This window comes from Phyllostomus discolor, chromosome 7 (assembly GCF_004126475.2).
Source record: "Phyllostomus discolor isolate MPI-MPIP mPhyDis1 chromosome 7, mPhyDis1.pri.v3, whole genome shotgun sequence".
NCBI lineage: Eukaryota > Metazoa > Chordata > Mammalia > Chiroptera > Phyllostomidae > Phyllostomus > Phyllostomus discolor.
The window spans coordinates 98,137,339-98,160,530 of NC_040909.2; the positions used below are offsets into that span (position 1 = coordinate 98,137,339).

Sequence of the window (23,192 nt, forward strand, 5' to 3'; positions counted from 1 at the left end):
TTTTATTTTATTTTTTTCAAAATGAACAAGGCAAAACAAAAACAGATTTGAATCATGCTATAGTTATAATCTTGAATCTTTTTTATTAGAGTGTATTTCTCTGTTTTCTTCTTAATAAAGATAGAAAATTTAATTGCTGAAGTGGATTCCATAATATAGATAGACTAATTTCTCTCCTAATGGCATGGTTTCCAGGTTTGTTTAATTCTTGCTTATGACTTTTTGGATACATCAATTGCTTAAAATAAAGCTGGCTGTAAGTGGTCATTTCTTGTCTACAAAATGTATAAATCAACTTTGTTACACTGAAATTACAGTATTTTTAAATTGTGGTACAGGACTAGGCCCTTAAACAAAAATAATCAACCCACCACTACCTCCTGCTCTGAAATAAAAATCCTGCGGTTTTATATATAATACTTTAAAATAAAAATAGTCATCAGCCTATTTTTTTTGTCAATAAAATTAGACGTGAAATTTTAATTTAGCTATCTGGATCAGGTAGATTTGTTTTTCATTTACTTAAAACTATTTGATTTTAATTTTTCACATGTCTTTTTTCCCCCTACCCTTCAGAGGAAATTTCGCTCTTGATTATGATCTTTTGTTTTCCAGAGTAACAGCTATCCACCAATGTCAGATCCATACATGCCTAGTTACTATGCTCCATCCATTGGATTTCCATATTCTCTTGGGGAAGCAGCATGGTCCACGGCGGGAGACCAACCTATGCCATATCTGACAACCTATGGACAAATGAGTAATGGAGAACATCATTATATACCAGATGGTGTGTTTAGTCAACCTGGGGCATTAGGAAATACCCCTCCATTTCTTGGTCAGCATGGATTTAACTTTTTTCCTGGTAATGCTGATTTCTCTACATGGGGGACAAGTGGATCTCAGGGACAATCAACGCAAAGTTCTGCTTATAGTAGCAGTTACGGCTATCCACCTAGTTCTCTTGGGAGAGCTATTACTGATGGACAGGCTGGATTTGGCAATGATACTTTGAGTAAGGTGCCCGGCATTAACAGTATTGAGCAAGGCATGACTGGACTGAAAATTGGTGGTGACCTGACAGCTGCAGTGACAAAAACTGTAGGTACAGCCTTGAGCAGCAGTGGTATGACTAGCATTGCAACCAATAGTGTGCCCCCAGTTAGCAGTGCAGCACCTAAACCAACCTCCTGGGCCGCCATTGCCAGAAAGCCTGCCAAACCTCAACCGAAACTTAAACCCAAGGGCAATGTGGGAATTGGGGGTTCTGCTGTGCCACCACCTCCTATAAAACACAACATGAATATTGGAACTTGGGATGAAAAGGGGTCTGTGGTAAAGGCTCCACCAACCCAACCAGTTCTGCCTCCTCAAACTATAATCCAGCAGCCTCAGCCATTAATTCAACCACCACCATTGGTGCAAAGCCAACTGCCTCAACAGCAGCCTCAGCCACCACAACCACAGCAGCAACAAGGACCTCAGCCACAGGCCCAGCCTCACCAAGTGCAGCCCCAACAGCAACAGCTGCAGAACCGCTGGGTAGCTCCTCGGAATAGGGGAGCTGGCTTCAACCAGAACAATGGAGCGGGCGGTGAAAACTTTGGTTTAGGTGTTGTTCCTGTCAGCGCTTCACCTTCTAGTGTAGAAGTGCATCCAGTGCTGGAAAAGCTAAAGGCCATAAACAACTATAATCCCAAAGACTTTGACTGGAACCTGAAGAATGGACGTGTGTTTATAATTAAAAGCTATTCTGAGGATGACATTCACCGTTCCATTAAGTACTCTATCTGGTGTAGTACTGAGCATGGTAATAAGCGTTTGGATGCAGCTTACCGTTCCCTGAATGGGAAAGGCCCACTCTATTTACTCTTCAGTGTGAATGGCAGTGGACATTTTTGTGGAGTGGCTGAAATGAAGTCTGTTGTGGACTACAATGCATATGCTGGTGTCTGGTCTCAGGATAAGTGGAAGGGCAAATTTGAAGTTAAGTGGATCTTTGTCAAAGATGTTCCCAATAACCAATTACGGCATATTCGCTTAGAAAATAATGACAACAAACCAGTTACCAATTCAAGGGACACTCAAGAGGTACCCCTAGAAAAAGCTAAGCAAGTGCTTAAAATAATTGCTACTTTCAAGCATACCACCTCAATCTTTGATGACTTTGCACATTATGAAAAGCGTCAAGAAGAGGAGGAAGCCATGCGTAGGGTAAGAGTACAGTAATTTTTGTGTGTAGGGTCTTTATTGGGGTGCTATGCATGGATGGGTATTATTTAATGCCTTTTAAGATTACATTCTGAGTTTAGGAACTTTACTCTGAAGTGGCTTAAGGAACAACTTTATAAACACCCTTGAAAGCCTGTGATGCCATATTTGAAACATTTCCCCTTTGCTTCCCAAGGGTAACCCTTACTCTGAATTTGCTTCCTGCCTATTCTTCATACTCCTCAGGTGATAAAGATCATTGAGTCCTGTTCGTCAATGAATTCTGCAGTTGTAATTAAACAGGCTTAAGAACTGGCAAGGAACTCCCATCTCAAACATTAATTTTATGGCAAAATGTGTCTGGAGTTTGAAACAGCTTTTAAATACATGTTTGATTATTACTCATTTTGTATTTATGAGAAATAAAATATTTTTCCCTAAAACTCCTGAAGCATTTTTATAATCGTGTAGTTAGAGTACTTGTACAAAATACAGTAAAGATTTGACTTTTAGGAAGGCAGCCAAGAGTTGGAAAGACATGGGCTTTAGATGCAGACTGTTGGATTTGATTTCTGACGCTATTAATTTACGTCTGTGAGATGTGAAGGGAAACTTCCCAAGAAGTTACGAACTCACTGTTCATGCTTGCATCTTACTGGCCAGATTTGACCATAAAGCACACAACAAGACAGGCTGGGGGATGTTACTGTTTCAAACTACAAAAGACAATTGGTATGGAGTGGGGGAGAGGGTGCTATTTTTAGGAGAAAAGGAGAGAAAGGATAGAGTAGGCTACTAGTAGATTTTTCCATACATGATACATTTAAAGTTATTTTCAAGTGAATAAGGTATAAAGTTAGTAGAAGTTTCTCCAATAAATTATGGAAAGCTTGTACGTAGAAATTAAAGCCAAACAGGAACTTTAAGAAGATTTGTGTGTGTATGAAAATAAGCATCTTGTGGCTTCTTGATCTTTGCAGAAAGATCAATTTCAATTAATGGCGAATGATGTTGGAATATAATGGTCCTGGGGCAGTAGTTCCCACATTTTAGGGCACATTAAAATATCAACCAGGGTGCTTCTTGAAAATGCAGATTCTTGAGGCCCACTCCAGGAGAATCTGATATATTTGGTAAGGGATCTGGTAGAGTACATTTTTAGTCAAGCACCTTGGTGATTTTGCTGCTAGTGATTCCTGAACTGAATTGTCAGAAACTTTGCTTTGGAATTAAACAGATGACTATTTAATGTTTAAAGCCCTGTTCAACCTTTTGTAACTGCCATTACAAATAGTGGGTCAGGAAAAATGATTTGGGATATGAAAAGTGGGATAGAGATGAAGATTTTGTTTTAGGATATGCTGACTTTAAAATGCTTTTGAGAAATACCGACTGAGATCTCTTTGGTTAGGTAGCTAGATGTGGGAGTCACAGATTGGGAGCTGCTTATTCAACATGATTCAGTGGAAGTGGAATGAGATTACTCAGGGAGAAAGATGCGAGGCAAGGAAATATTTATCAACTTTCCTTTCTCACTGCTAAGGAGAGGTCATCCTTTTATGTCTTTCTACATTTCTTCTTTACCCAATGTAAAATTTAATCCTAGTCGTATTTTTTTATTATATAATTGTTCTAGGAATTATGACCATTATATTACTGTTTTGTAATCATGCATTCAACAGTGATTTAAGCTTTAAGATTTGACATTTAAATTGTTTACTGCCAGTCTTTTTATGTCTAATCCACCATTGGCATATTTATTTTGAATCTTATATTAACTTACTTTTTTTAGGAAGAATAATTTGGTAATATATTTATTAAGCCCTTAGTGCAAAAAAGAAATCTTTCTTTGGCCATGATATGTGAACAACACTTTACCTGGCTATAGAATTTTGGGGCCACAGTCTTTTCATTCAGGCTTTGCTTTATAGTTTCATATTTCTATTACATATATAAATATATTTATAGTTTTATATTATGGAGATGTCTGAGGCCAGCCTAAGTTTTCTTTCTTTTGAAATAGCCTTTTGTGTGCATAAAAGATTTTTCTTTATTCTTGTAGTGTAGACCTGTATGTAGAATGTACCCAATATGAGTCTCTGTTAAAATTTTTCTTAATTCTTCGTCTGTAATCCAGGATTTTATTTTTGTTTTATTTTTTCTAATACGAAAATATGTTGAATCTTTGTCCTTCAGTGTCATTGGTTCTTTACTATTTTTTTTTTTTCTGCATTTGGAGAATTTCTTAAATTGGAACTTTCATGGTATTGATATAATTTGCTTTGTATTGATCTTGTGATTTGTGAGGTTTTGAATTCTACAGTGACATTTGCTTATATTATCAGTCTGGCTCTCATTTACATCTGTTGGCTGTTTTCTTAACTGAATTCCTTGATCCAGAGTCCATTTGATTTTGGGGGGCACAAAGATGAGTTCACAGATTGTTTTTGCCTCCTATAATGATACCTTTTAGAAACTTCTTTCTCTTTCATATTCCTTTTAACTTGTTTCTTTTATTACATTTACATACAGTAAAATTGTAAATTTCTTTCTGCTGCTTTGTAGTCACATGCCCCCCTTTCCCTTCCCCTAATTTACTGATCTGTCATGTCTTTAGAAGGCATTTTCCATAATGTTAGATGAATGAAATTACAGTATGTAATCTTTTAAGACTGGCTTCTTTCACTCAGCATGATAGCTCTTCAATTTATTTGTTTTTTTGTGTATCAATTCTTTGTTCCTTTTAATTATCACTAAGTACTATTTCATTGTATGGATTTACCAGTTTATTCATCAGTTCGTTGAAGGATATCTGGATTGTTTCCGGTTTTTTGAAAAATGTAAATAAAACTTCTATAAATATTTGTATATAACTCGTTTAGAAATTTTTTAATCATAGGGTAAAAATCACGGTTTTTGGTGTATGTGCAGTTCTGTGAAATACAACACATTTGTATTTGTGTCATCACCACAATCAGGATACAGAGTAGTTCCTGTACAGTTTTATGAATTTTAACATATTTGTATATCCACCACAATCAGGATATAGAATAGTTCCATTATTCCTTCAAAACTGTCTTGTACTATTCCTTTGTATTTACATTCTTCCCCCAAGTCTAATATGTGGCAGCCATCACCTGGACTCATGATAGTTTTATTAGTATCCTTTTAACTCATTTTGGCTTTTTTCCCCCTTCTCATCATTGAACAAAGAAGAGGATCGATCATCCAGGTCAGATATTTGCCCCAAAATAGTGTGGATGTTTTGTTTTGTTGGTCTTGATGTTTGTTTGTTTTGTACTTGAATGCTTGGTGTTAGCTGCGTGAGATGGGAGAGGCATGATGTACATGACTTTACCAGATAAACAATCAGCCTATGCAGGGAAAGCGAGCACAATGGATAAGCTGGAAGGTGAAATTTGACATTCCTTTGAATTTGAAACCACCATATCAGGAAAGTTTTCCCTGCATTTTAAAACATTTGGGTTATTAAACATTTGTGTCTTCGCCCAGTTTTCTTCCTGGGGCTGTTACCTATTGTCCAGGTAGAGTTTGTAGATTTTCATTTGTAGGTTTTTAGTGTACTTGCACTTTGGCTTTCCAGCAAAACTGCTTTCAAAATAGTCTTGATACCCCAATGATGAAGGAAAGGTATGTATTCTAGGTTCTCCTTGGCACTGTCGAAAGGACAAATTAGTGGTGTTTTGGTAGGATTCTCTTTACTTGTTATACTTTTTAATTTTTTAGCCTTCTTTTTTAATGTGACCCCTTTAGTCTTATTGTAGCTGAAATTCCTTAAAGCTTCTGATACGTGAAGATTACATTCTCTCAGATGCATATTCTTCAGATCTTGGGTAAAGAAGGTTTCCTAAACAAGATATAAAACAACACTAATCATGAAAGAATAGAGTGATAAAATTTAACTACATTAAAATCTGTTCATCAAAAGATTCTTTAAAGACATTAGGAACTGGGAAAAATTTGAACACAACTGACCAAAGATTGGTATCAAGAATAAAAAGAATGAAGAACTCCTATAAGTTAGTTTAAGAAAAAGATAATCTAGGTGAAAAGTGGGCCAAGAAATACATGGATAGTCATTTCACGAGAAGAAACAAAAATGCCTAATATATAAAAAGATATTCAGTCTTAATAATAATTAGAAAAATGCAAATCAAGACTATAATGAAAAAATATATTCATTTATTTGGCAAAATTAAGAAATTCGATAGTATCAAGTATTGGAAGACTGCAGATCAACACAATTTCTTATAAAATTGCAGATGGGAACATTGAATTGACAGAGCCATGTGTGGAAGCACTTTTGTGTATTCTTATGAAGCTGGACATTTCATATACACTGTAATTCAGCAGTTTTCCTTTAGGACAGATAACTAAGAAGAACTTTCCATGTACCCCAGGAGACAAACAAGAATGTTCTTGAAGCACAGGCAATAATGGTAAAAAAAAAAAAAAAAAAATGGGGGGGGTGGCCAACCAAAGTGTGTGTCAGCAGGAAAATGGTTGAAACACATTGGTGCTATAATAATATGGTGGAATGATTGAACTATAGCAGCATGTGGCAATATGAGCGAATCTCTTCGTTTTTAATCATTTTATCTGGATATAATTTATACTTTATTTTTAAGAATAAGGATAGTATGTAGAATACTAGTATGCGTTTTATGCAGGTTCACCTGTTAACAGTCTTCCTTGTTTGCTTTATGATTATTTTTTAACAATGTTAGAGTTTTATACATCATGGCTCTTTACCCCAAAAAAGTTTCATGTATATTTCCTAACATAACTGCAGTATTCTGTTAGCTGATCCATAGTGTCCTGTAAGACTTTTTTGTTTTTTTTGTGTGTGTGTTTTTGTTTTGTTTTGTTTTGTTTTGTTTTGTTTTTTGGTTCCAAGCTAAGATCAGGTTTAGGGCCTAGAATAGCTAAAACAGTTTTGAATAATAACGGTTTTAGAAGGTTTATACTAATCTGACTTCAAATAATTGCCTTCCTCAAATTTGGGGAGATTCTTTTCCTGTGCGTTTTCATAGAAGTTTTGTACTTTAAAATTTTACATTAAGGTTAACTGTATTTATCTCACGTTTCTTCTTACTGTGTTCATGTTTTTCTTTATAAACCTTGAGCTTACGTATGATAGATGAGGACTTTAAAAAGCTAATTCTGTCTTGTCATTGTTTGTATTGACTTTACCTTTTCTTTTTTGTTCTGGTTACTTGGGCAGTAGAGGAATTCCCCAGCTTGCCTTGCCAGGAAAGCACCCTGTGGGGGAGCCCACCAGACATATCCTGTCTTGTTATATAAAACTTACAAAGTCAGGCTGTCTGTTTTACAGTGAGAGGGGTATAGATGAAACTTAAAACTGTAGGAGAAATCCATACCAGTTTCTGTAGTATTTGAGTGGTTCTTCACATTTAGATTTGAACACATAGTTCTGATATGTTTGGTAAAAGAACATATCAAGCTTGTTGAAAGAACAACCATGACAAACCCACTAAAATATTTAATTCAGAGAGCAGAAGTTAATTTAAAATATAGAACAAAATTTGATTTGATTTTTAGGGAGAATTCATATGTAAAAGGAAAAGAAAGCCAGAAAATATTCTTGGAAATGAGAACTGGGATTCTCAAAATAAAAAAGCAGTGAACAAGCAGATTAATAAAGATGTTCATGTTCTAGATCTAGTTGATGATCCAGGATTCTGAATCAATGAAATTTAAAAATGTGGAGCAGTAGAAAAAGAGAATTAGACTGTCATGGGAATTCTCATCTACAGCTCTGGATACTGAACATGTAAAATCTGTTTTGGAGCAGCGGGAATGGAGTACATTATATTGTTAAAGATGAGTGTCAAAATCTGTGATTGAGGGCAGTGCAAAATAAAGATTTCAGGTGTGTAAGAGCTTAGCCAGAGGCCTTTAATGAGAAAGTCACTTGAGCTATTTCAACAGAATGAAAAAGAAATTCAGGAAAGATAAGACCTGGTAGCTGATTATACTGGAACAAATAAATTTCTCAATGGCAGCTCCAGGTGCATTTTGAATCAGACGGGTCTTTATTGTGAATATAGTATGTGTCAATACCATATGCATCTCTGTTCTTTCTGTTAAAAGGCACTGTGCTCTTTAAAGCCTGACAAATGAAATGAGCTCCCACTTGGGAACCACTGATTTTGGAGATACGAAGGAAGCTTAAGAGAACAGTGTCTAACTAATCTTCTCATTGGACCATAAGTTATTTCTATGAGAGCAAGACTTGCTTTTTTTTTTTTCCTGGTGAAGTCCTAGTACCTAATGCTTGGCACATAATAGGTGTTTTATAGACATTTGTTAAATGAATAAAAGCTTAGAAAAGTCTTTTTTTAGGGGGAAGTTTGAATGCCATAGAATTTTTCTTTATTGGTTTAGTTACTATACTTCTTTATTTAGGAACTATGTACTTGATCATTCAAGTTAAATAAATGGTTTTTCCATTGCTAGAAATGGACAATAGTATGTCAGATTTAATTATGGGTAGATAAAATGTTATGAGATGGAGCAGGAAGGAAAGATTTGAGGAAGGGTAAATTAATGCATTAACTTTCTCATCTTTCTGAAGGTAACAGATAATTGTTTATAGAGATGTTGTATCTCTGTAGACAGAAGCAGTTGTGCCTTAAGCATATTATTTAAAGTCATAAGAACAGTCATTAGAACTAAGTATGGCTTCTAATATAGAGAGGAAGAAGAGGAGAATAAAATACTCAACTGTGATAAATTACTCATTGTCTACAGTGGGAATTGATAGTGTCTGAATTGTTAAATCAAGAATTTTAAGTATTAGTATGCTACTTAAAGTCAGTGGCAACCCATCAGAAGAACTTAAAATAGAAGGGGCTAGTGGAAGATGGGGGGCTTTTTTTAACCTCAGCTTGATGTTTATGTTGTATTGTGTCTGATGATAAAGCTGGTTTAATTGGAAAATAAAAGAAGGAAAAACAAAGAACTGATAATGTTCTGAGTATATTTGTCTATTATAAATTCAAGTAATCTAAATAGCATTAGATTCTACTTTTGACTAATAATCCTTTTTCTGAAATTGCACTTTCATTGTACTGAATGTGAGTCATTTAGATCCTACTATATTATTTGATTTTCATAAATCCTTATTAATCAGAAAACAAAATCTGAGATGAAATTTTTAGCTCTTTTAATTTTGTATAGGAATAGTTGAAATTTCCACTTGCCTGTAATTTTTATGTGAAATACGGCATTTACCTACATCTGTTCTCTCAGGAAAAGAGGAGCCCTGTAATTTATGCAGGGACAAGCAAGGCATAATTACAATAAACTCTCTATTAAATAGTTTTTTTTTAAGGATTTTATTTATTTATTTTTAGAGAGAGAGAGAGAGAGAGACATATCAATGTGCGGCTGCTGGGGGTTTTAATTCTAGCATATTACAGGTATATTGGTCATGTATGTGATTTTATATTGTTGGGTATTTCCAAAGAATACATTTTAGCACCTGATAGAATTTTTTGCACAATTGTAATAACTTTGATTCTGAGATGAGATGATGTTAGGTCTATTTCAAACTTACCAAGTTTGTGTTGATGTGTAAGAAATTACTTCAACAATAATTATACCTGTGACAGCAGTTCTATATGTATAGATGTTCCTTGACTTTTACAGTGGGGTTTCGTCCCAGTTAACCTACTGTAAGTTGCAAATGCATTTAATACACCTAACCTATATAACATCATAGCCTGCCTACGTTAAATGTGCTCAGAACACTTAATGTTGTTCATAACATTATAACTTAAGTGTTCATAACACTTAACCATTGTCAGAGATCATCTGTACTTTCTCAAGAAGGACATGTGGTGTAATGCTTTCCTGTTAATCATTGTAGTTCTTAGGTTGAAGTCTATTCGATTACCTTTTGGTAAACTTTTCTATGGTTGTAGTTGGTTAATGAATTGATTATGATATACAGAAAAAAATTCAGTATATAAAATCTTGCTTTTCCTTTGATGTTTACTGTAAACTTTGAAAAATATTTCTCTGGAAAACAGGTTTTGGTCCAGGATGTCTCATACTTGATACCATAAACCTTTACATTACATGTTTAAGTGAGCTTTGGTAAAACATTGAGTGATATTTTGAATAGTCAAGATGATTTCTTTTTTATTGCAGTGATACTGTATTCTGACCTTGGTAAATATTTTTGATAAGCCAGGCGTGGGAAAAGAGGAGGTGCTTCAATTAACATTTTATAATGTTTTTATTTTCTCAGATCAATTTTGTTGTCCCATAGGAGAGTTAATGGTGTCTGTGTTATGTTTAGTGTTGATAAAGAATTTTATGAGGTTTTTTTAAAGACTTTATTTATTTATTTTTAGAGAGGGAAGGGAGGGAGGGAGAGAGAGAGAGAGAGAGAAGCATCAATGTGCGGTTGCTGGGGGCCGTGGCCTGCAACCCAGGCATGTGGCCTGACTGGGAATCGAACCTGTGACACTTTGGTTCGCAGCCCGAGCTCAATCCACTGAGCTACGCCAGCCAGGGCGAATTTTATGAGGTTTTTAATAAACAAACTACCAGTAGTTTACTGGATTAATTATATATCTTTGGGAGATATTTCATACCTACAGTGGTCTGAACAGTCATTAAACTGGTGTTTCAATTATTTCATTTATTTTTCTTCAGAAAATACATGATCACTTCAGGAACATACGTATATATTTAACTGTAAGTAATATGAAATAGTTTTGTTTCAGGAGGAAACTTACATTATTGAATTATCTTCCCCATTAATAGTTTATTTTAGAAGTTTGACATATATTTCTTAATTTAGAAATTTACTATCCAGTCATGTGCATGTGTTTCAGTCAACAATGGACTGCATATATAATGGTGCTGTCATGAGATTATAGTACAGCTGCATTTCCTGCTGTAGTGTGGAGCCAGCCTGTCCTTGTACTTTGGAAGTATTTTCAGACTGTAATGATGTAAAGCATAGATAAATTTTATTTTTAACATCAGTTTAATTCTAGAGAAACCCCTTTGTGCCAGAGCCAGTGGAACCAAAAACAAATTTCCAAAGTCAGGCTGTTGCATTCTAGTTCTATGCCCTTTTCATGTTAGATACCTCCTCCCCTCTTTTTTATGAATATCACAATGCTTGTTCCTTAATTTGACCACTGCTCCAGCATTCAGAACCACATTGCCATGGCAGTCCCCTGTGTTCCTTTATCTCTCCATCTTGATTTCTTATTTAATCCTCAGACCACCTTTCACTTCCTCCTGATGGTCACTATTATGGTGATGTATGCCTTAGTTGATTTCTTGATATTGCTAATCAGTCCAGTTCATATCCGCTGTTCATGGAGCAACATAGACCACTTCAGTGTTTTATTTCTTCTGGCTGTCAGAAGAAGCAGGGGGAAGGCTTGTGGGCAGGTGTTTATAGTGTCCACAGCAGTATATAGTAATACCCTAGACCTTCACATTCATTTACCACTCATTCACTGACTTGCCCAGAGCAAGTTCCATTCATAGTAAGTGCCCTGCATAGGTATACCATCTTTTATATTTTATATCAAATACCTTTTCTGTGTTAGATATACAAATGTACACCCTTGTGTTGTAATAATTGCCTGCAGTATTCAGTACAGTAATGTGCTGGACAGGAGCCTAGGATCAGTAGACTACCACATAGCTTAGGTGTGTAGTAGGCTATATCAGGGGTCCTCTATCCATGGGCCACAGATGGTACCAGTCTGTGGCCTGTTGGGAACTGGGCCGGGAGGGAAACTCACTTGAGCTCTGCCTTTTGGCAGTCCCCACCTGAGTTCTCTTCTCTCTCTGCTCGTGAAAGGTTGGGGACCACTGGGCTATACCATCTAGGTTTGTATAAATGTACTCTCATATACCATGACAAGTTCACATCATGACACATTTCTCAGAACTTATTTCCATTGAATGGTGTTTATATATTACAATCCTTAATTTGTGAGTGAAACTGACTTTATTGTCTTGGCAGAAAACTTGACAGGTGTGTTAACTTGAGTATCTTATACTTTCGACAGTCAATATTGAAATAAGGTTATCAGATATATAATAAAAGAACTAGGATGTAAAAAGCAACTAGTGGACAGTTTCACTTGTGAACATCAATTTGGAATGTAATCATTTTATCATGTTCATTTTATTGTAAGGTCTGGCTTAAACAATCTGGCTTTAAAATAGAATTGCACATGGATTCTTTTGCTTTGGTTCCAAGTGCCTCTGTGCGTACCAGGGCCCAGATCAGTTTTTTTCCCCCTGAGAATTCTAGCACATGTCTAGTCAACCTATAGTACCATATACAGGGTTTCCTTATTCATTCAACAGATAAATATTAAAAGTTACTAAAGATAAACAGCCCCCCGCCTTTTTAAAACTCAGCCTGTTTGAAGAGACAAACATGATTTCTCTCATTTTTGTAGTTTGTGGTGTTGAGGGCCAGCATGTGTCTTACTGAATTTATTGCTAAGTATATTTTGATTGTTCCTGTGATTGCATTTTCATTTTTACTTTCCAGTTGGTTTATAAAAGTGTCCTGTATCATGTGATGTTGCTGAATTCACTTAATAAGTCTAGTAGTCCTAATGGAACATCTAGGATTTTGTACCTAACAATCATGTCTGCAAGTAGAGACCATTGATTTCTTTTTGATCTTTGTGCTTTTTTCTTTTTTCTTGCAATTTTATTTTTAATATAGTGTTACTTAAGTGTGAAATTAAGTGTAAACTCTAAAACCAAAATAAGACTATGCATTAAAAAGAATTAGTGTGTTAAGTGATACTATTTTGCAGAAGCTAAATCACAGCTCAAAACATGAGTTAGCCCTAAGCCTTTGAACCATATCCTTACTCTCATTTGGAGCACTCAGAGTAACATGTGCAGTGACTGCACTGCTCTTCACTGTTTGAACTTCTTTCCAACCCTCACATTTTGTAGTACCCTTGGAGGCTATTTGATCTTTAGTTGATAGTATATATTACTAGACTACATCTCTTTTCCCAAACTTGAAATAATATTTTATTTTATAAATACACATTTAAGCACTAGAATCTTTTAAAGCAGTTATTATAGTGTGCTCATGCTGAGGATGAAGAATGTGACACTCTCGATTAGATGGAAGCCTAAGTTCAAAGTTTGAAGAGTTGACTTCCAAAAACAACCTCCAAAGCATAATCATTGTCTGTTCCCTTGATTATTTTTTGGTTTAAATTTTGCAGTGCAGAATTGGTCTGTTTTCATTACAATTTTTGTATTTTGCTCTCAGCGCGAAAGGATCTGTCATGTTGTTGGAACAGTGCATGTTGTGTTTGTTTCAGTATTATAGCGCTTTAATGGCTCTGGACAAATATGTAGGTATTTGAACAGTTAGAGGTTTTATCTATGCGATATGGCCCTTGTTCTGCTCTCTAGCATGAATTTTTCCAGTTCTGTCAGCCAGTCTATGCAGATTTCATTTTTGGTAAGTCATTAATTTTCCTGAAGAATTAAATTTATTATATGTTTTAACTTTTCTCATTTGTTTGTTTATAGACTTAGTCTTTTTGAAACGTACACCTTTTTCTTTTAAACTTTAAATACATAATCTGATACTTCACTGGTTTTAACTTGGGCAGAATTGAACACATTTCATTAACAATAAAAAGAGAAGCAGGGCAGCCATTAAAATAACTATACCCTGTAGAACATACATGTATTTCATATTTCTGTAGCAATATGATATTTGGGAGTTGTATTTTTCTAATTTTATTAGGATTCTTAAAAACTTTATTAAATAATTTTGTTGCAAAGAGAATGTGGTGAGTTTCTGCGTGTCCTATATTTATGGTTTTTCCTAATATTAACATGTTACATAATCATAGTACACTTATCCACACTAAGAAATTTGTCACAACAATAATATAATTATTGTTATAATGTAGTACTATTATGTAGTTTAAACTACATACTTAAACAGTTTTTTAGTTGACATACATTATATTAGTTTCAGGTGTAGGACATACTGATTAGACATTTATATAACTTAAGAAGTTATGTAAATGTTCCAAAGTTTGGAACAGCAGCTCTGCATTTAGTTGTCATGTCCTCTTAATGCTATGACAGTTTCTCTGTCTTTCCTTGTGCACACTGAGGTGGTGGGATTTTGGGAAGAATACCACATAAGTTATGTGTCTTTCTCATCTGATCATATATAACTTATTGTTGGTGATACTAACTTTGATTACTCTGTTCAGTTTGTGTTTGCTAGGGTTCTCCAAAGTAAATGTCTTTTTTTCTTCTTTGCGTACTCTGTTCTTTGAAGCAAGTCAGTCAGTGTGTCCAGCCCACACTCCAGAGGAAGAAAAGCCTTATCTTATGCAGGGAGGTGTGTCAAAGAATCAGTGAACTTTTTATTTAACACTTCTATTTGTTCTTTTTTCTACTTCTAGAATACTCATTTTGTCTTGGATCTATTCTTCATTTCTCTTATTTTTGTGTATGTGTGACTTCCAGCTTTTTTTTTCCGTGCTATGTAATTTGGCATAGTTCTTGCACCTAATATTCTACTTCCCAAATGAGGCAATGACCATTTCCCCGTTTAATTTATCTACTGAAATTTTTAATTTGAAAATCAGATTTCTAAAGAAGCTAAGATCTTTGTTTTTGTGACGTTTAGATCTCAAGTGCCTGCTTTTGCTTTGTTTTTTTTTTTTCTCCCCAGATTTTCACTTCCTCATTTAGCAGTTCTGTTGTATTGTTTTGAGTGCTTATTCTCATCTTTCCCGTGGTTTGTTTTCTTAGAAACACAAGTTAACTTTTTCCCTGGTGGCTCATTCGTGACCAGGTTCTGTTTAATGAAAACTGAAATATTGTTAATGGTGATAAACCTACTGTTGATTAGAGGAATACGTTATTTTTTTATTTGTAATGTTAAGGGCAAGCTGTTGGCCCCTCTGAAGGCACTAAGGAAAATTTCGTTTTCTGTTTTCTGGCTCTTGTTTGCTCACCTGTTAATAAGCTTTGTCAAAAAAAAAAAAAACAAAAGGAAGGAAAAAGTAAACACGTTGGTTGGCAGGTGAACTTCCTTCTGGAGTTTACTTCCACGGGCCAATTTCAATTTCTGGGTTTCAGCCTTGTGATTGTTGATCTCCAGTGCCCTTTGCTCAGCTCAGGATGAGGAAGAAGTGCTATGCCAGAGGCTCTCATCAAAAGCACTCAAATCTCAATCTGTCTCTATTAGACCCAGCTCTATTAATGAAAAATGATCCCTCTGCAAATTGCTTTTTTGAATTGTCAGTCATTATTAAAAGAAAAATTGAGTTCTGTGAAGTACTTTGGAAACTGTATCACGAAAACCTGTACATGTTTGAAGTGCCATATTCTGAAGCATCAGGAGAGGCTTAGTCCTTCACCAGGTGTATAGGACTATGTCTCCTTTTGTGTAGTTCAGCTTTCTGTGCTCCCTGTGTTACCAACAAAACAGCAAGAAGTGTAATTACGAAGTTGACTGTGTAATAACCTGTTACAAAGCAGCGGTATTGCCCTGGCTGGTGTGGCTCAGTTGGTTGGAGTATTGTCCTGTAGACTGAAAGGTCGTGGGTTTGATTTCCGGTCATGGCACGTACCCGGGTTGCAGGTTCCATCCTCAATTCAGAAGGCAACCAGTTGCTGTCTCTCGCACCAATGTTTCCCTCTCTACCCTTCTTTAAAAAGCTATGAAAATATGTCTTTGGGTGAGGATAAACAAATAAAAAGTTTTTTAAAAAGCCATGATATTGATTGTAGACTTCCGGAGTACTTGAGATTTGTTGGTGGACATTTTTATACTTGAAGACTATCAAGTTTGTATATCCATCCTGGACCTTTCCTCTTACCTCCAGATTCATGTATTCAGTTGCCTGCTGGGTGACTTCACTTAGTTGTCTAATAAGTATCTTAAATTTAACAGAACTCATTTCTTTGCCCACCCCAAACTGTCTCCATCATTTAGAGGGTACCACTGTTCTCCAGTTTAGGCCACGAGTACTGGACTCATTCTTTGTTCTTAGTACTTTTCTTTCTTACCCATATCTAATCAGTCTGTCAGTAAGTTTCGTCAACTCCACTGTTAAAATGTATTCCAATTCCAAGCACTTCCACTAACTCTGCATTTTTCACCCCAGTCTACGAGTTGCTACTTCTGTGCTAGCCTTCTTACTGGCCTCCTTGCTCCCTGCCATGCTCTTCTACACTCTGTTATCAGCAGAACAGCTGGTAAGAGGTCCTTGGTGACAAGTGAAACTGGACTGCTATTTTTTTCATGCTTTTCTTGACAATGTTAGTATCAAAGTATTGCTAACCTCAAAATATATCAGGAAATAGTTGCTCTTTTTTATTTCCGGACCAGGTGTAAATTTAGAATTACCTAATTATCAATTCTGGGACAGTTAGTCAAATGCACCTGTAAAACTGTATGATCCTGGTGGCTTTTTTGTTTGGAGTAGATTTTTAATTGTTGATTAAACTTTTTTAGTTTTAAGTCATATTCTTTCATTTGTTTTGGTAAATTTTATTTTTAAGAAGTCCATTTTGTCTAAAACTTTTCTGCATATTGGCATATTGACATTAATAGTATTTTTATTTTATTTCTTTTTACATCTTCACTTTACTTTTATTTTCTAATTTTTTAAAATCCTTACCCAAGGATATGGTAATTAATTTGAGAGAGACAGAGAAAGAAACATAGTCAGTTGCCTCCTATATGTTGCCTGGCCAGGGGTCAAACCCACAACTTTTTGGCGTACAAGACAGTGCTCCAACCAACTGAGCCACCTGGCCAGGGCAGTTATATTTTTATTTTTTAGCTGTATCTGTCTTCATGATATCTTTTATGCTTGATTTTTTAACTCATTTTTCAAGAGATTTATTTCTACTGTTGGGTTTTTTCTCCTACTCCAGCTTTCAATTTTAGTCCTTTGGTTCTCTTTTACTTTTTTTGTCTTGTGTTTTTTTGCCGCAGTCTTCTTTCATTCCTCTTACTTCAGGGGGTGTACTGTTACATATTTTCTAATGTTGAGTTGGATGATGAGCTCAGTACTTTTTAGCTTTTTAAAAAATTCTTCAGGTATACATATTTAAGTGCATTGGAGGGACTTAGATGCAACACTTTTATTATTGTACTGATGTAAAAATGTTTCAGATTTCTCTTAGGATTTTTGGAGCAGACTGTTAGGGTTTCCACATGCGGATAAGGTTTTTTTGGTTGGGATTATCTGTTTTGCTTCTAAAATTTATGTCAGAAAATGTGATCTGTACTCTTTGGCATATAGTCACTTTCTGTGGTGGTTCAGTGTGTGCTGTTTCCTGTATTCTGTATATTTAACCTGTATTCTTACTAACCTGTCTGCTCTACTAATTAGTAAGAGAAATGTGTTAAATTCTCTTGTTATAATTTGAAAATTCAGGTTTTCTTTGTAATTCTGACAACTTTTAATATATGTAAAGTTGTAATTTTAGTTAAATGCTGTTCTGTGTTTTAAAAACGTGTTTCTTCTCAGTATGTGGTGGTGATTTTATCTACAGTGGTTTTCACTTTGACATCCATTTGTGTTATAGTAATACAGTGATGTCAGTCTCTGGTTTGCTTTTATTACTGTTAACTTTTCTTTGTTCTTATGTTTTAAGTTTCTTGTAAATCATGTGTAACTGGACTTAGAGGTTTGTTTTTTATTTTTTTAATCTGAGCTGTTTTGTGTTTTCATTGATGATTCTACATTTTTTGACTGCTTGGTGTAAATGTATATTTTTGCCGTCTTATTTTGTGCTTTCTAATTAATCTAGGTCTTTCAAACCCCCCTTTTCTGTCTTGTTTGAAGTTTCTTTTTATTTTCATTTTTTTTGTTCACTGAGTTAGAGATTATGTATTACATATGTAGATATCTTAAATATTTTGTAATCTGTATATTTTATTGATTATTAGAATGTGTAGTTGATTATAGTTCAAACTGAAACAGCATCTCTTTTATATAAATAGACATAACCCTCATTTGTATAAATGATCTTCTCCCTGGAATTAAACCTCTATTTTTTTCTAATTTATCCTTAAGTAGTGTTGCCTTTGTTTCTGTAATTTTGGGCCTTTTTGTGGAGTTAATGAATTTCTCTAGTATCGATCAGTCATTTTATGGGGAAGTATGAGCAGTGTGCTGTTGCATCCTCTTGCTTCATCTATAATTCTGTTTTTCATCTAGCTATTTAAAGCAAGCATTGGAATTTCTCATACAAATCTGTTTTCTTCTTCTGAGAACTAAACTTTATGTTTAGGCTGTTTTCTTTAAAGCTTTAGAGCCTTGTAAAGTTTAAGTTTCCTGGCACCAAATGTTTTTGTAGTTTTCCTTTCTTTATGTTGTTGGATTTTTGGTTTTGTTTATCCATTTGAAACATGATTAATTGCTGGCTATGTCTTTTTGTTTTGTTTTTTTCTTTAGTTTCAGAATATGTCACTGATACTGTGTGTCTATGAAATAATATTATTTGTAGTTATGCAATAGGGCATTTAGTTATTAGCTTTCTGTATTAAATACTGCTACTCAGACTTTAGGATTATATTAAAATGAAAAAAAAAAAGGAATTTAGTAACTTAAAGTTCTCTAATTTTTTGATGGTGTCTCAGAGTACAGAAAACTAATTTGACCATTTTAAAAGTATATTCTTATTTATTATGGAACATGAAAAATAAAATGGGCATAGTGAAAACAAAGACTCATACTGTGTTAAATTAAAAACAAGTGGTTTTTAGAGTGTGGTTCCTGGACCAGCAGTATTAAGATCACCTCTGACTTGTTGGGACTGCAAACTCACAGGCTCAGCTTCAGATTTGGGGGGCCCAGTAGTGTTTCCACAAGCTGTCCAGGTGATTCTGAACGTTACAGGTTTGAGACCACTAAAACAAGGTGGTACAAACAAACCATAGGATGCATTCAATTGAAAGACAGAAGTTTTGTAGGTACTGTAAATATATTTGGTTAATAAACAGGAAAACATCACTTAGTTCAACTTTTGTTAAAGGTGTTTCTAATTTCTTAGGAATTCTAATGTTTCTTGATGTGGAAAGTTACGCTGAATGTGAGGATATGATATAGAGGAAGTTTGTGATTCTAAGTATTTTTTTTTATTAACACTGACAGTTATCCTTTTGTCCTAACCTACCTGAGCCAATAGTTTTGAAATTGCTACAGCTTCCTTTTAGTCTCTTTGATATACCTTACTATCAGAAAGTCATTGAAGGGCTAAAAAGATATTACTGTAATCTCACCTTAACCAAAATGCTGTGTGAAAATAGGGCTATGTAGAAGGCCTTTACTGTCTGCAAATAAAAGTTTATTTTTTATTTTGAAAATGTTTTGTGGTAATCTTCCACTGTGGTGTGTATAGGTAATAGTAAATCAGTTTTAACTAATTACTTGAATTAGTATTTGAAGAACTTTTTATGGAGAGGGTTTACATTATATGTGAATATAATTTAAATCTTTATACAGTGATGGTATTTTGTTAAAATTTTTTTTGTTGATTTTGTTTTTCTTTCAGGAGAGAAATAGAAACAAACAATAACCATATGAAGATGTCCTGTTAGAATTACAACACTAATGATGTAGACTCTGGAAATGCCTAATAAGTCAAAGAAGACGTTATTAAAGCTTTTTTTCTGCTTAAGGTGACATCTTTGAACTCTTTAACACAGAATTGACTCTTGTAATGGTTTTCATCAGCGCATCTGCCCTTATACTCTCACCAAACACACTTGAGAACTGTAACTTCGTCAAGCACTTTCTGTCCTGAAGCTTTTACCAGTATCTGCTGTCTTTTGTAATTATGCATCCTAGCTAAGGCACAGAAGACTGAATGAATGCAAGGATTCATTAACTCTTTGAATTTGTTAAATACTAACAGTTAACCATTAGAAGTGGTTCAATGATGTAAGAGTCACACTGCTTCAACTTTTCTTTGTTGTAGTTTTTAAATTGTCGATTTTTAGCTATTTGACAGATTAAAAGCAAAATAATCATGCCATATTTAGTCCTGGAGTTCAAGTCTAAATGTTTATGTGAAGAATTATTGTAGTAAACTTTTAATATGGCAAAGCAACCTTAAGCTCTATTTTAGCCAAATGAGACATAATCCGAGATTATATTAGAACATTACCCTTGTCTTTAAACTGTTTGGTGTAACAGAATGTTGATATGCAGCTTGGTGGATTTCACCAGTTAATGCACATTCTTCTCCCTTCCTCGCCCCAATAATATGTATACTGAAAAATGTGCATTTGTCTGAGGAATTATTTTGTTTGCTACCACTTAATGAATCTCAAAATTTTGAGTAAATGTACCTCAGTCTAATCAGACTTTTTATGACCTTTATAACTACATTTAAAACCCTTAATTCCTATTTCTGGGTGTTTGCGAGCCTGATTGCTATCATGAAGTAAAAATTTATTACTCTAGGTATTCACTAGCTAAATAAACATAGTTCTTGTTTAGCAAGCATATACTGTTCCTCAGCTATTTTCTCCAGCTTTTGCAGCGTCCTGGCATTCTTAAAATACTTTGAAAATATGGCCTTGATCCATGGATTAAATCAGTATCTAAGTGAATGTGTTGATGTTTTATTGATCAGATCTATATAAATGGGAATACAGCATATATCTGGGTATTCTTCTAGTTATCTTTTTAACATCTTATTTTTCTCATTAATTACATATCAACATTAATTTTGTATCTTGAAGCAAATTGATTTTGTATAAATTAAATGTGTCAAGCATCTGTATTAAATTTTTTGATGGCTTACAGTTGTGAAGATAATGTACTGTCCCTTATATTATTCCAAAAGGAGAAAGCTATGATGAAAGATATGAGAAGGGTGAAAATAGCAATACAGTAGATTTGAATACCGTGGTGTTTTGCATTACTCCATTTATGTTTACATCATGTTTAGAAACCTTTTCATTTACATCTTTGATCACATCGGTTCAGAAATTTAGTGACATGTTTCTTTGAGGCTTTCATTTATATAATTTTTTGTACAATATTTTCTTAAAATGTACAAATACTGCATTCACGTGAAATAAAATGCAGTATTTGTAGATAATCGTAGCTACTTCACAGGTCTTTGGTAGTTCCATTGTAGTTATATCAGTGTTTACTGAAGGGAACATTAAAATATTAATGGTATATTACAAAATAAAAACTTTCTTAAAGGAAAGTTGCACCTATTTTACCTTTTTAAGAGTAAGCCATGAAATCTTATCTTGTAACATGTCTCTTAACTATTTATAGTAAAAATTGGCATTTGGGTATAGTAGCCACAGCAATGTTCTACATCCCTAAGGTTATATAGGTAGGACATGTCAAAGATGACTGTTGTCACTCTGGAGGTCCTATTAGAGAAACTGCAAGGGGTGACCTCACAGAAAGGATCTGAGTCCTGGCTCTGAGGTTCTCTTTTTCTTGGTGCTTTATTAGCAACTCTGAATATTTTTATAAAACTAGTTACATTTTAAATGGATTGAAACTCGTTTGATTTACCTTTGGTTTCTATGTAAGAATTGTCACAGAAACACTCAGCAGGCAGACCAATTGCCACAGCAGACTCAGAAATGTCAAATGTAATTGAGTAGTCTGTTCATGGTGAGGAGTACATCCCAGTGCCTTTTACCTGGATTTCTAATATTAAGTGAAATGGGTGCAGCATTCCTTTGGAAATAAAAACTTTACAATCGGTAGGGTTTTTTTTCATTTATGGTTTTTTCAGAGCACCTACTTTCTCTTCCTACTTGGTTTGTCAATACGTATATTGCAAATATTTTTCCTCTAAGTGAAATTATTATCACAGGTTGTCTCAATAGCACAACTAACTGAATGTTTCTTAACTGTAGGGACCAAAAGGGGGAGAACCTGGGCTCTACAGCAGGAAACACTTTATCATATGTTTGAATAATCACAAATTAAGACATGATTGATTGGCCCAGTAAATTTTTTGCTTAATGTTTTTCCAAGATCTGGTTTGAATATTTCTTATTAAAGTTATCTTATGTGGGTATTTTATTTTGAAAGGTATAATAGTTTGTATATTTAACAGTAAGGGGGAAAATGTAACCAAAATTAGTATTCTTTCTCTATACTTATTTGGTACTTGAAGATTCCTTTTAAAAGAAACCCCAGCCTTTTCCTCATTTCAATACTTAATTCCTTATTTTAACTTAAGTGATCTTTCTAATTCAAAGGCTGTGTTCTTTTTGAATACCATGCATGGAGGTTAAGCTGATGTTAAAAACAGTTTGCAATAAAAAAAATCAGCTTAAGTTATTTAATCATTTCAAGTGCATCCTGTAAAAGTAAGTTTGAGAAAATTAAGAGAATTGTGTTTCCATTAAGTTTTGCATATCTTTTGTTATGCCATGTAAATTCCCTTCTTTTTCATGTGATTACAGAAAGGTTATGATAAAATGATTAGTTAATTTACATTCACTTGTAGCAATTACATGAGAATTTGAATTTTGTCGTGTTTGGGTTTGTTCATTCCTGTGAATGATGGTACAGTTGGGTGAGATTTTCTGTTATGGTACCCAAACTCACCATTTGGTCCTCTTTAATCTTTGAGGGTTTCAATAAAAATTGTTCACTCATATCTGTGTTCTTTCCATTTTATCTTTCTAAATATGTACTGTTGGCTAGACACATAACATTTTTGTCAACTCTATTCTGGATTTTTTGACTGACATACTTTCAGGCACAGATAGATTATATCACTTGTTTTAGTTGGCCATTTAAATTAAGTGGGGAAGTTAAAGAAAGGGAGGATAACAGTTCATCCTAATCTTTATCCTTTTTAAGTGATTTTGTTGAATTACATCCTCTTAATACTAAACTAATAGAGCCAAAGAGAAAGAGGCCTGTATACTT

At 34.4% G+C, this 23,192-nt stretch overlaps 1 protein-coding gene across 5 annotated transcripts in view; it reads left to right on the forward strand.

Moving 5' to 3' along the window:
- The window catches only part of YTHDF3 (YTH N6-methyladenosine RNA binding protein 3), a 37,987-nt gene extending 15,072 nt beyond the window's left edge, over nucleotides 1-22,915 (forward strand). For all 5 annotated transcript variants that reach the window (XM_028533804.2, XM_028533803.1, XM_028533802.1 and 2 more), the window contains 2 exons: nucleotides 616-2,214; nucleotides 19,822-22,915. In XM_028533804.2, the coding sequence (XP_028389605.1) occupies nucleotides 634-2,214; nucleotides 19,822-19,845 (1,605 nt within the window). In that variant the 5' untranslated portion in view covers nucleotides 616-633 and the 3' untranslated portion in view covers nucleotides 19,846-22,915. The remainder of the gene's footprint in view (nucleotides 1-615; nucleotides 2,215-19,821) is intronic.
- The last annotated feature ends 277 nt before the right edge of the window (nucleotides 22,916-23,192 follow it).